Raw genomic sequence first — 17,980 nt, 5'->3', positions numbered from 1 at the left:
GAGACACATTTGAAGTGATCTTCTCTCCTTTATATTACTCCTTGTACATAATAGAGTAAGACACAATGCATCATTTTGATATGAACTTAAATTTGATGAAACAACTAGAACAGACTAGTGCTTGAAAGTATTAGATAATAATCCAAAAGTAAATAAAAAGGAAAATATAGAGTTTTTGCTTTCTTTGTTAGTTTTTACTCCAAACTGGCAAGTTTTTCTGTCCTGTGGTCTTGGCTCGAATAATCTGTAGTCAATTCTGGAAGTTTCTACTTAAATTCTGGAATTTTCTACGAAATAAATTTTGTTGCGCTTGAAAACTTCCAGAGCAGGTCCTCGGTGTTTTAATTACGGTGCCTGAATTACATAACAAACTCAACTGGGGTTGGACCTTGCCTAATTTTTGATATTTGTGACACTATCCTTTTTCATTACACCCGATGCTTGAAAACTGCGCGTTAAGTAGTTCAAAAGGTTAAAGCATGGCCAAGAAAACGTGCACCGGGCTCAATTAATAATGGCCAACTTGGTCTTCTTAGGCGCCTCTATTTTTAGATGCCATGAATGTACATTTATTAATAAACATGATAACAAACTGACAATGTCAGACAGAAGAAATTACGATCGAAAACTGGACAGCAGTTCTTCAAGACATGGAGATTTACCGTCCTCTCGTCAGACTTCTGGTCATCAGACTTCTGGTCAGTACGACTACCTTACTAAAATGTACCAACCTCCAAAAGGTACTAAATTTGCGACCGCGAGGACCAAAAATGAACTGAGTAAGTACGAAGCAAGCAAACAAGAGACTAATCTTGCTAGCAAAGCTCCTTTCTTGACACCTGGTGTAAAGGAAGAACTGCAAAGGTTGGAACGAACTCAGAGCTCTCAAAGTTACAACAGCCAAAGTTCAAGCTCTTCCTGGCCCCGTAATGAGCATGAGATAATTGATTTGGACAGCGTTGAGAGTAGCCAGGGCTCGTCCGAAAAAGGATCATCGCGGCGGCACTCGGAGCGAAGTTACAGTGTTAACAGTCAGACATCTCAAGGATCCCATGGTAGTTCAAAAAGCAAGGGAAAACGGCGATCACGTTCAAGGTCGACGGAGAGATCATCAGGATCCAGTAGAAAAATTGAGTCAAGTGTGGGAAGCGGTGATCGTACGTCGGCGAACGGTAGAAAAGGTTCAGAATTGACTAGACGCGAAACTGGGTCAGCATATCATGTGGATCTGGGACATCGTAGGGCAGACGATCGCCACAGACCGAGGTCCAGATCGCGTTCTAAGGACTACAAAGATCATGATTACAGGAAAGAAATGAACTACAAAAGTGAGAGAAATCATGCAGGTCATTTTCGACGTCCATTTAACAATTACAGAGGAAGAGGGCGGGGACATTTTCAACGAGGTGGTCGGAATCCCAATTTTGATAACAATCAAAACTCGGGGAGGCCGTGGAATAATCGCAATAGCGATAACAAGGATGGCGGATCTAAAGGTATACAGGGACAAGAGGGCCAGTCATCGTCAAAGCAAGTTCCACCAAACCAGAATCAAAACCAGTTCCCAAATATGCACGGTTTGCAAGTCATTGAGAAACTAAATAAGTTGAACATGATTCCACAGCTCTTGAAAACAGCTCAAATATATGAGACCAAAATTGAACCCATTGAGCAGGCCAAGTTGAAAGAACGCCAGAAATTGTCGCTGATTCAACCAAAAACAGCGGATGAGACTGCCATCGCACGGACGTTAGAAACCAATATGATTTGTGTGAAGAATTTGAAAGATGTAACATCTCAGAAACGCTTGACCAGTCTTGTTTGCACTATGCGGTACTATTTGAATCAGATGAACGTTGAAATGAGGTTTCACAATAAATATTTTGAAGAATATCTGGTTGATTTCTGCGCTTCCATGGGGTGGGATCCAATAACGGCAGAAGCAGCCTTGACACTTGACGTCAAGAACTCGGATGCACTTAAAGACTTCTCATATCAACCAGACGAACATTTCAAGTGCAATAAATGTTCTCTCTCCTACCCAAGTTGCAAGTTTTCATGCATTACATGTCGACAGTTGTTCACGTGTCTGCCTGAAGTTTTCGCACATGAGTTTACAAACCATGGAAAGTTAGTTCAGCCATCATTTACCTGTTTTGTTTGCCAAAAGTTTTTTGGAACGGATCCCGTCGCCTTCTCGACTCATTTCACGCTGGAACATGTTTGTGCAGCTGGTCATTCCGAATGTGCGATTGGATGCAAGTCATTAATAGTTGGGTCTTCGTATCTGGAACTGGAGAACCACAACGCTTCGCAGCATAACTGCAAAGTGTGCGGTGACCTTGTTGGGAATTCGTTGCGTCATCACTTAGAATTTTTCCACTCTTCAATGAAGGCATCCGACTATTTGCCAGAAGTTTACTTCGAACCAGTGGTTGACGAAGAACTGGCCAAGTTGCACGAGCTTTTGGAGAACATTGCAGATGTTAAAAGGGAGAACCCACAGCTTTTCGAAGAGACAGATGACGTGAAACCCGATGTACCTACAACCGAACTTGATACAACTGACGAACACCAAACTTCTAGTAGTTCGATTCAGTCATTTCCAGAAGGTCTAACTATATCCGATCCTCTTCAAAATATTCACAGATTACTGACTACAGATGACAAAATTCCCCTGACCAGTTTGACTGGCGACAGTGGACTAATCTATTCCGACGATAGTTCAGCTAATCTTTCCAATACTGTCATTGATATCAGTAGCAATGAAGATGAAGCCTGCCTGTACATGGATTCCTCTCGAGATCCGAGACTTAAATCTGAATTTTACAAAAGTGCGACTTTCTTTTTGAATTTGAATCAGAGTTTACACGACAGTGGAATTGTAGATGAGTCTAATTTAGAAGAAAGGTTATTCCACAATGACAAAAATGTGACGCCTTTGAGATCAAACGGGGTCCAGTATGATTTCGAAGTTTTGAAATATAAAACAGCAGAAGTGTTCCAAGACATTTTCCAGACCAATGAAAATCAAATCAAACCAATTCCTGTGCAGAAAGAAGACAATTTGAGGAATAGATTGTATCCGCTGCCGCAAAAAATCTCAAGGACTTCTAAATATCAACAAGAAGAAAGCTTAACAGTTGAACCTGAAGCTAATCCAATTTTTCGACGAAGTACGAGTGGCAACGAATCGTCAAGCTCAACAAGCAGTTCTGGTTTTCTGCCTTTAACGAGATCGATTTCTGAGTCCATTTCTCCGAGAAGAAACGTTGCTGACGTCACAACAGCGAAAGCGACTTCTGAATGGGATCCAAGATTTGACCGAATCATTCACGAATTTGGGGAACCTCAACAACCTCGTGTGCCTACATTCCCTACAACTTCAAGTAGCTCAAACGTTAGCCTTAATATTACCAGTAGTAGTAGTTTATCAAAGTCGCAGTTAAGAGAAACCATTCCTAAATTTGGGGTAGATTTCAGCCGTTCGCCAGAGAAATTGACGGAGCAAATTGCCTCAGCTCAGAATCGCCACATGGGTAAAGAACGTGACCGCGATCCAAGACTAAAACGAAATGCAAGTCAAATAGGTGAGGAGAGTTCCCCTGTCACTACGTCAAGTACTGTGCCGAACTATCAAACTCATGTTGAAAATTCTACGGAATGTGAGAGAAAGCGAATGGAACAAACTATGGCCCTTTATCTGGCGATTCAAAAACCTTAATAAATGTTGTTTAAAAACTCTTGATGTGTCGTGGGTTCTGAGCTCTTTAGAATTTCTTGATAAATGAACTGATTCTATGAATTCAGTTTACTGTTTTTTCAAAATGCTTAAACTTTAACTGTATAGAGATGTTATTTAGATCATTTGTTAGAAAATCAAAACAATTCACTCTTCAATAATTTTTCCCTACTCTTTCTATCCACAGCAAAAACGTAACAGCTACTCAAACGGTTTATAGAACTGTTAACACCAAGATTCAACTGATTTTCCCACAAAGTGTAACGCATCCAAGAAACCATCAAAGTAGAATAGGCAAGTAAAAGCCAGTCAGACTGACAAATGAGATGATTATTGCCATTGATTTAATTGCTTTAGAAAGCTCTCGAATATACTGATAAAGCTCAAACACCGACAGCTTTTTAAATTTTGTTTAGTAATTTTTATTTACTCAAAATCTGAGGTATTTGAGCTCTTTTTTGTTCGAGAACCTTTTGACGTTTAATACCACGAAGGAATCTTAAACAAATTGAACAATTTGCGATAGGATAGGAACAGAATTATTAACAGTATTGTTAAGTTTTTATTTGAGTTTTCTAAACAGTTGCTCTCTTTTCCTTGGTTGCAACTGGTTAACAAGCGGTTTTGATTTGATGGGTACAGTTGCATCAATTTGTGTCTTTCGTTTACAATGTAGCTTTGAGGATGACGAAAATATTGATTTTTAATTAAGGCCTCGTTTCTGATGTTTTAGGTTTCATTTAGCTCGTATTACGCTTTCACAGACTCAAAGAAAAATGTAATATTTGTATTTTTATTTTTCTGAGTCTTGCAAATAATTATTTTTGTCGATAAAGATTAGGGTCGATCAATTTACTGATACGATTTTTGGGGGGATCCGTTGAACAGAACTGACTGCAAATGCTCGAAAATTGAAATTTGTGCAACCAAGGTCAAACAAAACTTCGAAACTGCTTGAAAAGATTGGATAAACTGAAACAGATCCGTCCACCTGTAACCTGCCTACCCCTGCATGCTCAAATCTATTTATGAGCATACCAGTAAGGGTGATCAAAACTTTGAATGAAAATTTCATAAAGATATAAGAAAACAATATTTGCGCAATGCGCTACTTTTCGCTATTATTCACGTTTCAAACAATTTTACATTTAAAATGTTCAATACATGTTCATACACAATTGAGTTCCTGGCATCCATTTAAATTAGTTCATTTCTCATTACAAGCAAAAAAAGCGACAAATAACTTTGAAAAAAAGGGCCAGAATAAAAAGAAATTGCATTTGATCTCAGAGGAAAATGGTTGGTAAACATCCCAAGCTTGGTGTTTTTCATTTAAAAATTTGAGCAATTCTGTTTCGAAAATTCGGCGATTTTCAGACAATTTTAAAAAAAAAACAATTTTAAAAAAAATTGGAATTCAAAAAAGTTATGCGGAAAGGTCTAACTGAACAAGAGCAGAACCAACTTGAGGCAATGAAGCCAAACGAAATAAAAATAAAATTGCTTACTGTGGATCTGCGGCTTACTTCCCGATTGCAACTTTCGCAGCAATTGCTTGTTTCCTATTTTTTTTACTGAACTATTTTGGAGGTTTCGTGCTGCTCAGTTTTGTTATCATTTAATTCAGTAATTATTTCCAAAACTCAAGCAGCAGATGGCGATAGCAGAATTTAACAAAAATCGACAATCAACAAAGCTTTTGAAATTCTCTATCTGCGTAACATAAAAATTAAGTTGCGTTTGGAAGTTCTCACCCGAAACACGAAGTTATTTCAAATGAACTGCAAAGATTTGATAACGAAAAATATGTGTGGAAATTAATTGAAAAAGCTTTTAATCACCTTTCATTTTTGGCAGAATTAGGTAACTCATCAAAATTATTCAAAAACTTTTTTTCGGGAATGACTTGAAATTATCGACTAAAAGCTAAATTTTAACATTGTTTGTCAGGTAGAATTTATGCCAAAAATTTTGAAGTATTTCGAACCATTGAAAAATCAGGAAAATTATTCAATTATTTTCATTTCAAATTTTCAATTGCAGTTTCTTCGAAATAAAAGAATGTTTATTGATCAAATAAACTAACAATCTATCGCATTTAGATACCGGGAGTTTGGTATAAGCGCGTCTAACAAAACAAACCTATGTCAAAGTGAACCTTAGATTCAATCGAGCAGAATAATTTGCTATGAAATTTTATTCATTTCTTGGCCGACAACTGTAGCATATCAAATTTTCAATCGAACACCCAACTTTCAGAAAAAAAATCATATATTTTTAGAAATCCTATGAATACTTTTTGCAAATAAGTGTCTGCCAAATAAGTTTTTCTGCTAAAATTAAATAGTTAATATGATAAAGAATTAAATATATAAATCGAACCCTGAATTGGAGATGTTAAATGCTGGAAGGTCTATTTGTAGCCAGCCATTTTATCAATTTGTTTGAAAAAGATAGCCTTGAAATTTACAAGCAAGGCGAAAACTTACTTGATTTTTGCTTCAAAACAGGTCGCAAAATTCTACTCTGAATTAGCTCTCGAGTTACACGAGTTATACTACTTCCAGCTTCTTAGATTATTGTTCCGACCCCACTTGTGGGGGAAGGAACTATATACTCAAATGGGTTTTTTTTTTTTTTGTTCAGTGAATTTTGGCCGATCGATATATTCGTCGTAGAGAAATGTGAGTGGTATCATTAAAAAGCTGGTCCAGCGTAGAATTCAAAAGTAAAAAGATTTTTTTGAATTTCGTTTTTTTCGAGGAGTTATCGAGGATTGAAGTTTTGTGTGAACAATGGGATCTTTAGCATGATTGTTCACTTTTAGTACAATTTTCTTCAAACTAAGATCTTTTTTACGAAAACATTAATTCAAATTTCTATAAAAAGAATAAATTTTGAGTTCGTAAAAGTTGAATGCAAGGCGATAGAAAGACTAGTTCTGGTCTCATAGGGAAGTTCACTATCAAAAAAAATCGAACTCTAATTGAGAGCCCTTTTTTTAATAAAACTTTTCTCTTTTTTGCTTTTTTAAGTCACCTAGAGACAAGTCACATTTTATATCGACGTTCTATTAATGACAAAACTCCTTTATAGTCGAATGAAGCGCAATGAACAAAAAACGTCGTTTTCAAGGAATTGCTCATGTTTTTTTTTGGCTTCGATTCTGAGTTTTCGTAATTTTGAATGAAATTTTGAATTTCTTTTTGAAGTTTTACTATTTTTTTTGGAGTCCTATGGTAGGGATTCATTGACTAACAGTGCAATATGTTCCATAATGAGCATTAAGTGAACATGTCTATTTCATTGAGGGGGCGGCTAATGGCTGTTAAGACTTAAAAAATAATTTTTCGAATTTTTTTTTGAATATTAAAGAATCATAATCTTATTATAGTGAATTGTAAGTCAGTCCAGGGGTGAGAGCACCCTCTTCCTTCCTACTGCAACCAAAATTAAACTGGTTAGCGGTTTTATCTTCTATCTATTGGTTATATGACTTCAATGACAAAAAATTTCAATTTTTTAAAATTTTTTTTGGATTTTTACGTATTATTGGTTACTTTTGAAATCTTATCACATTATCCAAATATTGACAGTTCCCATTAGCTTAAAAACGATGTTCTGTGGATGACCAATAAAAATTTTAAACAAAAATTTATGGTTTAAATGGCTTCGACACGTTCTTCTTGCACTTTTCTACTGATTTTTTGGTTTTCTCCTGTTTTTTTTTGTTGTTTTAATAGTCATTATACTTACTGTGATCTCATAATGAATACCTATGCATGACAAACATAAATGTACTGCCACCGGGGCATCTTTGAGCGTTTTTATTGACTTCCGTTGAAAGCTATTGAATTTAATGTCTGTTAAAATAAAAATCATTTTTCGAAAATTTTATTTGAACAATAACAATTCCTAAATTTTTCTTGAACTGTTAGTGAGTTTCAGTATTGACTGGACCCACTTGCTTTTTACTGCGACTAAAAATATTCTGTTTAGCTGTTTTATCTTCTAGCTATTGGTTATATGACTTCAATGACAAAGATTTCAATTTTTTTAAATTTTTTTTTTGGATTTTTTGAATTATTGGTCACTTTTGAACTCTTTATCACATTATCCAAAGATTATTGTAATCCAATTGGCTTAGAGAGGACGTTCAGTGGATCACAGAGAAAGTTTTCAGAGAATAGCTAATGGTTTAATTGTCTTCGACACTTTCTTCTCGCATTTTTCTACTGAATTTTAGTTTTTGCTGTTTTTGTTATTGTTTTCTGTCATAAGACTTATTGTGATGTCTTTTTAACTATCTATGCATGACAGACATCATTTTCCTCCCTATGGGTTATATCTGAGCATCGTCATTGAGCTCCGATGAAAGATTGAGTTTACTGGCTGTTAAGGGTTTAAAAATAATTTTTCGAAACTTTTTTGAAATTCAACCATTCCTAATTTTTTTTCGTGAATACTCTTGGTCATTGTTGGTTCTAACAGAATCCATTTCCGTTCTACTATAGCCAAAATTAATCTGGTTAGCGGTTTTATCTTCTACCTATTAGTTTTAAAACATCAATGCCACGAGAATTCATATTTTTTTTGGGTACTTTATTTTGTTTTTCGATCCTTTTGAAATCTTATCACATCATCTTACTGCTGAGAGTCCCTATTGGTTTAGGGAAGAAGTTCAACGGATCATAAATAAAGTTTTCAGGGAAGAGCTTATGATTTGAGTTGCTTCGACATTTTCTTCAGGCACTTTTCTACTGAATTTGTGGTTTTTGCCTCTCTCTGTTGTTGTTTTCATAGTCATTAACTTGTTGTAAGGTCTTATTGATGAAATACGATTGGCAAAAAAACTTATTGTCCCCTCGAGGCATCATTTATTGTATATACTGGCTTCCGTTGAAGGCTAATGAATTTAATGGCGTTGATAATACGTGTTTTCCCGCAATTTTCGTGCGTCTAATGTATTTGTTTATATTTGTTGATTTTTTGAAATTATATTGATAAAAAAGGTTTTCCAATTGCTCCTGAAAAATTAATTTAAAATTGAAGAGTGTCTAGTGAAAAGTTCATTTTTTTAATGCCTTCGACCCTTTTGTCGCTCAATTTTTTTTCCTGAATTCGCTGTTTTTGTTCTTTAGGTAGCCGTAAATTGCTCACAGATCTCATAGGCTTGTAATTGAGGACTGAATGAATGATGTTGCTCGAAACATTCAGTATATAGCGAATAGGTTCCTTTCGTCAAATTTAACTTCTATTCATCAATCAGATGTCCCATCGAATTTCGTGTATTTCAAGAAATAACATATATATTGATATTATGTGCCACTGTTGTTTCGTTTTTCTGAACGTTTATTGAATGGCCATTTTTTGCGTTTCTTTTTCTCTTCCTTCAGAACAATCGCGTAATAACAGATCCCAATGGTTTTTAAATGTGGCCCAAGTAAACTTATTTAATCTTTCAGTATAAATCCTTCAACTGAAATAGCAGAAATAACAACTGAATTAAAAATACATATTCAGATGATAGCTATTGATTTTAATGGTAGCAAAGGTTTGTGTTTTCGCAAATCGTTTGTAATTTTTTGAGTTTCTCTTTAGTTTGTTTCTATGGCATAGTCTGACCACAGACGGGTGCTTTTGGTTTTGTAATGACTTTTTAGTAATTTATCAAGGATTTTTTTATTAAAAACCAATGTTTTTTAAGATTTTTGAATTTTCTTGGTGCAAAAAATGTTGATTAATTTTTAAGTTTCGCCTCACTGTTCGTTCTTTTTGTCGGCTTGTTACCTAGTCTCGTTAAGAAAACTTTTCATCTGCTGTATAGTTAGTAAAAGGTAAACTTGTGTAGTTAAGGTTTTATCTGACTGCATTTTGACGTTGTTACCAGGTGCTTTTAAATTTAGATATTCATTTTTTGCCGCCAAAATTTTGTTGGTGCTATTTTTTTTCTAGTCTCTTCAATGTCAGGTCACGTTGGTGCTGTAATGAAGCATGGCATTAGTAATTCAATTAGTAGATAGAATGTGTAACGATTGTTTTAAACTCAAACATCTATTTTTGTTATCTCTTGATTTGGTTGACATTTTAGTCAAAAATGTAGATGAGCTCGGGTCGGAACATCATGTGCGAACGCACATTAACGAGCCGCCTTGTTTAATATATGGGACTAAATTGGTCGACCCAGACATACTAAGCAATTAGTATTCCCCTCAATTTGAGGGGTTGCAACAAGTCAATTGTGATCACTTCGAATTGAAAATGACTTGTGCAGACAAATGGCAATTCATCGATGTCAATTTACAACTTTTAACGACTAGTACAAAGCACAAACTATAGGCAAAAATAGTTCCTGCCTTGTTGAGTACTTTAGTTGATGATGTGCCGGCAAAGTGAAGTTGCGACTTAACAATAGGTCATAAAACTGCTGAATACAATGGGAAGATTATGGAAAAAGAGCTGGTCAAGTTCCCAGTAAGCCGCAAATGGCTTAGATTTAGATGGCCGAAGAAATAAAAATTAACCCAAAAAATAAACGCAATTTAATCCAAATTAAACCCAAAAAAGGCAGTCAATAGCTTCTTTTCTGTTAAATCCGATTAAAAGTCGTCAACTACTCAATGTGAGGTATGCAACTTTTTCCAGTCAACGGCCTGCTGTTATTACACTTTCTACGTTTGCGTCAATTTTCAAAATTGAACTGCGAAAAAATATGTTAACCTATATGTCGAATAAAGATCCAACACAAACGCAAAAGACGATGTAATTGGACGATAAATTTTCGAGGCGTCAAATATTTGAGCGCAAGCATCAGCATAAATTGAAAGCATAAATTAAATAATTTTTAATGCGAGAAAGATCTTGAAACGTTTCCATTGAAATGGATGTTATCTAGACGAACGGTTGCAGTCCAACTAAGTGAGACATAAGTGCGTTTTCTAATGGATTAACCCGCAGCAGGGACACGAGTCATTCCACGTGACGAGTTTGGTCAATTTCTCCATTTCACCATTTTTTTTTCAGGTACATTTGTTTGTTCGGTTGAAACTCAAAAAATGTATTTTAATTGGTGCTCTCTGGCTCTCTAGTGTAATTAGGTCAAAAATTTTCTCAACACTGAATTTCTCTTAGTAACATTTTTTGACTCATAAATATTATGTAGTTTTTAACGCTCAGTTCCTCCACTTCGGTATAAGCGTTTTCAATTCTCTACGGGTATTTGGTTTCTGCACTATGCTGTTTATTTGAATTGACGCTATGAAACAGCTCCATTCGCATCATTATGCAAACGAGTAGATTTAAGCCCAGCACTTTTAACGGTCTCAAAGTAGCCTAACGGTTTGCATCGCTGAAGTCGACCAATTTGTAAGCTAGCTAGTATATCTATATCGTTTTAATAATCCACCATTTTTGTCGATTTCATACCTCAAAATCGCAAAGCCGTGTTTCAAACCCTGGACAACTATGATCGCTTTTTCTCCGTAAACCAGATTTTTGAGTAATTTTCCAAATATAACTAAGTTTTTTTAAATTACTTTTAAAACACGAAATTTAAAGGTGAATAAGACTACAGTAAATCCTGTCATTGGCTTTGCTTTTCCAACACGCATAGCTTTTCTTTTGATTTGAAATCTTTTCGTGAGAAAATGAGTGAATTTTTTACTGGTGGAAAAAGGGTTTTGTTTTATTCGCTCAAAACCATCAGTCTTGGCAAATTTTATATATTGATTTTGTTTTAGTTTTCCTGCACTTAATTTTTTACGTTTTTTTGGTCCTCAAAATGTCATTACTCTATTTTATCAGATGAAAACATCAATGCAGACTTCCTGGTATATGATGTCATTGATATTTTTATAACTTCCGTGCAATATTGATATCATACCATAGATGTCTTGTATTCCTAGCTTTTTGTGGAATTATCGCAAAACTGAGCCAATGTGAAAACAATTTAATCTAAAATTGTCAACAAGCTAACAAAGATACCTCATATTTCAATGTAGGACTTGATATAAATTAAGTGAGTGAAAACTGTAGCTCCACCTTGATTTTGCTTGCTATGTGAGCCCATCTCTATCACTTCTAAAGATATTTGAGATCTTTTTCGTTTGTGCCCCCGCTACTTTATGCAGAGCACGTACCAATACACTAAATCCTTGTATAATGGGGGGACACAGACGGAACACATCCGAGATTTGTTGCTTAGCACGAAATGTGAATTAGTTAAGTTTTAAAACATCATACAATGTAATTATATTTGCCGTTTTACTCTGGAAAATTTTCTGACTAATAAGCAAACTGCTGATATAAGACAATGACATTTTGGTGTCGTTGCGTTTGCAATTAAAATAAATCGGTTGGCTACTCTTTTAACTAAAAGAAGTAAAGAAATTTTATAATGTAACTGTTAGTTTGATCTCTTGCATGTTCACTCATATCAAAGGGAATGAAATGTTACAAAATAAGTTTAATGATTCGATTGAGGTTATTTTTGTATGATCTAATATATAAAAAGTTTAGCAAACTCAAAAATTTTACGATAAATTGGGATAAATTTGCGATCAATTGAGTGAGTTTCTGGGTACCTATTTTATATCGAGCGAAACAGTCTTGTTCTCTGAAACCTTATAGTTGATTTTGGAAAATCTTCGAACGGAACAATTTGGCAGTAGTTATGTCATTGCAAAAAAAAGATTTCATAGACAGTGCTGTTAATTTGAAATGAATTTAGGTATCGATGTTTCCTCGGGGAGAAATTTCCTTTATCTTATTTAGGATTCACTAAATACGCTTGTTTTGCTCTTGTTTAACCAAAAAAACAATACTTAGGTAAATAAAAGGCTTACAGCATATTCATAGTTGTTTCTACTCTATTGGGGAGTAACTATATCGCCTACGAGGTTTCTTTTTGTTCAGTCAATTTTCGCGAGTTGTAAGTGGTACTTGTCAAGCCTAGAAAATCAAACTCAAAATATTCGTTTGAATTTCGTTTTTTTGGAGGTACGTGGTTTAACGTTTTCGGAACATTAGATTTATTTCCGTTGTTTTGTTCACATTTTCCGTAACTTTTGATAAGAATATGATGGAAATTTTAACAAAAACCCAATTTGATTTAGTTAACAGAAAACAGAAAGTCGCTGAAATGTTTGAAAAAAGGCACAAAATACGATTCTTTAGCCCGGATTGTCCTATTTCACCGGTAGTGCTGAAACATTGTTCATTCTCACTCAGTTTAAGTCTATTTTATTTTCCAGTTTCAGAGAAGGAGATCGGGAACTAACAATTTATCAGAAGGCATCATTTATTTTTGATATACTAATTTTGCCGTTTGTCAAAAACTTATTCATATTGACTAGGTTTTTAACAGCCGGGCATTGATAGAAAGCTTGAATAGTTTTCACGTCAATGAAGTTTTCACATGTGTGTTAGCTCATGGTTTTTATTGCTGTGACAAAGCGTTTTCGTAAATTTTAATGGATTCTTGAGTTTTGCCAGCGTTTATTTTTTTGTAGTTTGGTGAATAATTCCAATTAATTTAATCTCCAATTATCTATCTGGGGAGCTATAGAAGAAGCTGTCTAACGCTTTGGGTTGATAAATAATTGTTTTTTTTGCCATTACAGCTCGATAATTATCCAAAATTCGTTATTTAGTTTTTATATTGTTTGTCAAAACAGCTATTTCGCTAACTTTGGAATAATTCATTGTTTTTAATGGCCAAGCAGAAATAGCAAGACAAGTTTTGACATATATGTGGAATTTTTTAATCCCAAATTTTGGATTATAATAAGGCGATGTCCTATTTGGAGAATTATTTGACTTTTTTCCATGTTAAGTACAGACCAAAATGAGTTGAAATCAAAGCTGAAATATTGATAGGACAATTTAACGCGCCCTTTGAAGCCACTGAACATACATTATAATTTCACTATAATATAAAAGCCTGTGGTTTTTTGCTTTCAACGCCGTGATTTTGTATGCGAATTGTTTGCGAATTTTTCAGTTCTGCCCGTTCTCGTTATTATTTTGCAACCTTTTTGTCTCAATAATCTGAGAAACAATTGGCTTCTTAGGCAGCTACAAGTTTATCTGTTCATTACTTATATTAAATTAAAGTGTATGGTTGTAATGCTTTTTTGAATTTGTTTTTTCAAAATTTACTGTTTTTTTGAGCTTTGCCAATTTCTTTCTCGTTTTTTACCTTGACCCGTAGTGTCTGCGACAAGACAGGTTGCGTCCTCTCTCAAGTTAATTTAAATTTACTTTTGTTTGCTGTTTTAACTTATAATAAAAGTTTTGAACAATGAATTTTTGGAACTTTTCCATCTCTGCGTCATTTGGTTGACTTTTAAGTCAGAAATGTAGTTGAGAGGGGTCTGAATATTATGTAGAAGCGAACATTACCGGGCCTCCTTGTTTGTTCTTGGTTCATTGCCATTTTTGCGCTTGGGAGTTAAATTAGTAGCATGCACTCACTAGCCTGGAGAGGGGGGGGGGGGTCACAAACGTAAAGAAAGATCCTCTTAATTTTATAGTTGCAGAATACGTTTTTCTGTATTTCTTGCTTGTCCATTTGGTCGCTAAAATGCAAGCTAATGATGAGAAGTTTTAGAAATTTTGTTTTCATATTCTTTTCAAATATGATTTCTCCAATATAGAGCTTGGATAATTCCGCTAAGATGTTACGCCCTTTAAGTTTTTAGTTTGATATCAGTTCGGATATTTGATTTTTTCTACCATGCTGGCTATGATTTTTATTTTTTGATAGTTTGATTTTGCGCTGTTTGAATGGCATACTCGTCTTTACGCTGATATGATCTGTTCATAGTTTGAACAATAGCTGTGCAGATAAAACGGCGAAACAGGTTGAAAGGCACGTGCATTTTAACCACTGTTGTTTAGTGCCTCATTGCTTTACAATGTACAGTGCGTTTATGTATTTTTACGTGCGTGTACTGATATATTTACAAAACATCATAAAATATATAAAATAATATAATACGATCTACAAAATTTGGTCTTTTTCAAACTGATTCCTGGCTCCTTTTGCAGTTTTTTAAACAAACCGCTCGTTTTTTTTAAAAAAAATAAGTAACCATAGGTTAAATTTGTGCCCGAATTGAGCTTTGAACAAAAATGGAGGTGCAATACGTGTACACTAAAAAGCGACTGGAGTTCGGTCGGCAATGCAACTTTGTCGACCGACCCGCGGAACTGTTGACCAACATCCAACCGGATCCCGCGCTTAGGAACCAGTATGTGGAACGGAATCCAGTAGACATGCCTATCCAGTGTTCAAAAGAGATGTCTGAGCATGAGGTGAGTTTAATATGTCCAGAAAACCTGCTAAAAGACCATTCTGAAATTCCTATTTGAGAGAAAAGACTACTCATGCTGAGGTAGGTCCGAGACCACGAGTGCTGATATCCGGCCCTTTTGAGTCGCAGACAGGGGGCCCTGTAAGTAAGTCCGGCTGAAATATGATCATTTTTGAACCGCAAAACAATACCAAGTTATAAAAGCATGTCTGGCAAGAAAAATTTATTAAAAACTTTTATTCCAAGCAAAATTATTTTAAACTAAGCACTAATTTAATTATTGACATTCATTCAAGGGTTGCAAAAGGTATAAGATTCATACATAGTAAACTGTGTAACGATATTTTGTAAAGGAGATTGTTGGACTTGATAATAAATCAAAAAAATTATTCAATTTTTGATCCCATTTTGGAAGCTTTTGCAGATTGGCATTTTTGTTTATACTTGAGTTTTGGCTCATCCGGAAATTAAACTGTACCCTCACTAGGAACAGTAGAATCCTTTGAATTGTTTTTACGACTCGAAATGCGGAAAAGGTTATTTTGTTCATATCTTGTGAAACGGCGAGAAATAAGGGTTCAAAAAATTTCGCCAATCAATCAAATTTTCAGCTCACGTCAGGCTTTCCCGAGTTTTAGTTTCGAAATTTTAATCATGTTCTCCAATCTCCAAAGTTAATATGTACTAAAATAATAAGATTCGGGTTCTTTTGATAGCGTTTTAAAGGGAGGTTTACGCTAATTTGGAGCTTTTAACTATTTGGCAATTTTTCATTGACTTTATTGATATGATTTGAAGCCTGATGCTTTTGAGGCGGTTTCTATTATGAGTCTAATGAAGTTTTTTTCCCAAATCATTTTTTCTATCAAGTTGACAAAAATAAAAAGTTTGTTACATTTTTTTTCCATTTTTTCTATTTTTAATTTTTAAATTCTTTTAAAAAAATTAAATTCTTTTTTATTTTTAGAGATGTCTGAGCTTAATATTGTTTTCGTAAAAATTTGTGAGCAATGTTATAATCCCCAATATTTGAAGCAAGATGCTTCTTTGTACTATATGAAAATTGTATGTGTAAGTATACTATATGAAAAAGTAATTGGGTTTTCCTATTTAGGGTTTCCAATTGGGTGCAAGCTTAAATTGTGGCCGATTTGCGATCTGCCAGTAGATACCAGTTGTTCGAAAGGCTTGTTTTACTTCGGTAAAAACGATTTCGATCGTTTCCGGAATTATGTCGGCTAAGTTTTAAAGTTGGGTCTACTTCTTGTATTGACTCTTGTAAAAACTATCATAACAAATTTGAACTGAACTTTAAAAATGATTTGAAGTCCTGATTACGCATCCAAATAATACTATCTTTGGATGAGTTTGTTTGAAATGGAATTCGTTAACATTGATTGAACGAATGAGAGCAATTGAAAACCCGAATGATGGGCATAAGAAACTTGAAAAAAAAATGAGACATAACTTATACAAGGAATCACAGTCGTTGAATTTTCATAGAAGTTATGCAGAGCGAAAAATGATTTGATTGATAAGAATTTAACTAAACTATTCTTTGATGATTTTTCAAAACAACAACAAGGTCGAAGTAACGAAGTCACAGTAATGAAGTCATAATTTTTTGTCTGAGATAAAACTCTTTCTACTGGAAAATTTGTAGCTCTTAAATGCTGCTAAAACTGATGTCCATTTTATTTTGTATTTTGCCTCCTTGAATCTTGTTTTATGTTGCACAACTACTTTTTTTGTTATTTAATTAAACAAAATACGATCATCTGGGTAAATATTTGCTACATTATTTTTTAAATATTTGTTTTTTTTGTTTCACTAAATAGAAATGTTTGACAATTCTTTTCTACAAAGTTTATTTTGGTGATCTGCTCCTGTCTTTAATTGATGCTAGATCAAACACACCTTTAGGCATTTTATGTTCAGTATGTTTTCAAGAAATCTCTAGATTTTCGTGCTTCCAGCATCTTTTGAGATACTACACATATCTGAAATGAGTAAGAGATTGAATACGGAACTAACCTAGCTATAAAGAAAGTGGCATAAATTAGTTAAGTTACTGAAATGCATGGCTTGAAAAAGACGCAATACTTTTTAATTTTTTTAAAATTGTTTTGAACATATCTCTGCAACCAAAAGACTCTGTACGCCAATATGCTGATCAATTCAGTTGTTTTTTATTAGTCTTACCCCCTTTCCATTTCACTCCGACTTTTAAGCACAAAAAGTGTACAAACAAATCACTGATATACAAAAACAATGATACGTGTTCTTTGATATCTATTATGTGTGCATTATTTCGGGGTTCTTTTTTCATGTGAATGGTTCCAACACTTATGACAATTGATTGCAAGTTTAGATTGTTTTGCAGGCAAATACAATCAAGTATGCGGCAGAGAAAGTAAAAAAAAAAGTTTTTAAACCAAAATTATCTGAATCTCATAATATATAGCGTGTCCCATAAAGTTGAAATAAGCGAACGTTTCAAAAGCCATTGGACAGATTTCTAAGGTCAAAGTTCAAATTTAAAATATGTAGAAAAAAATGACAAATCGAAGCTTAATGGGAAAAACGCTGATATTCAAATGACCAATTTGATGCTCACTTGCCTGTTCTTGACGTTTTCGAACGTTCGCTTATTTCAACTTTTCCCATGGGACAGACTATACATATTGAAATTTATCCAAGAATTTTTTTGGTAATTGAATACAACATAGAATGAGTTTTTTTTTAAAAGAAAAATATCAAAAGTAGGGATCTATGATTTTGAATTGTATTGGACGTTTTGTGTTGTAGGCGAACACAATCAGGTACGAGACAGAGACGAGGAGTATCAACCACACGGAGGGGGGATGGCCTAAGGATGTGAACCCTCAGGAGATAGAACAGGTGCAGAGATTCAGGAAGAAGG

At 34.4% G+C, this 17,980-nt stretch overlaps 1 protein-coding gene across 1 annotated transcript in view; it reads left to right on the top strand.

The window, feature by feature from the left end:
* The first annotated feature begins 14,624 nt into the window (after positions 1-14,624).
* Positions 14,625-17,980, top strand: part of LOC142344416 (dynein intermediate chain 3, ciliary-like) — a 13,372-nt gene continuing 10,016 nt past the window's right edge. The window contains exons 1-2 of the mRNA XM_075396035.1: positions 14,625-15,058; positions 17,866-17,980. The exon at positions 17,866-17,980 is cut by the window's right edge and continues 18 nt beyond it. Coding sequence (XP_075252150.1) covers positions 14,876-15,058; positions 17,866-17,980 — 298 coding nt within the window. The 5' untranslated portion in view covers positions 14,625-14,875. The remainder of the gene's footprint in view (positions 15,059-17,865) is intronic.

Source organism: Convolutriloba macropyga, chromosome 8 (genome assembly GCF_964194025.1).
Source record: "Convolutriloba macropyga chromosome 8, txConMacr16.3, whole genome shotgun sequence".
Classification (NCBI taxonomy): Eukaryota; Metazoa; Xenacoelomorpha; order Acoela; family Convolutidae; genus Convolutriloba; species Convolutriloba macropyga.
The sequence above is the reverse complement of the archived record's forward strand: the minus strand, read 5'-3'. Positions and strand labels throughout refer to the sequence as shown.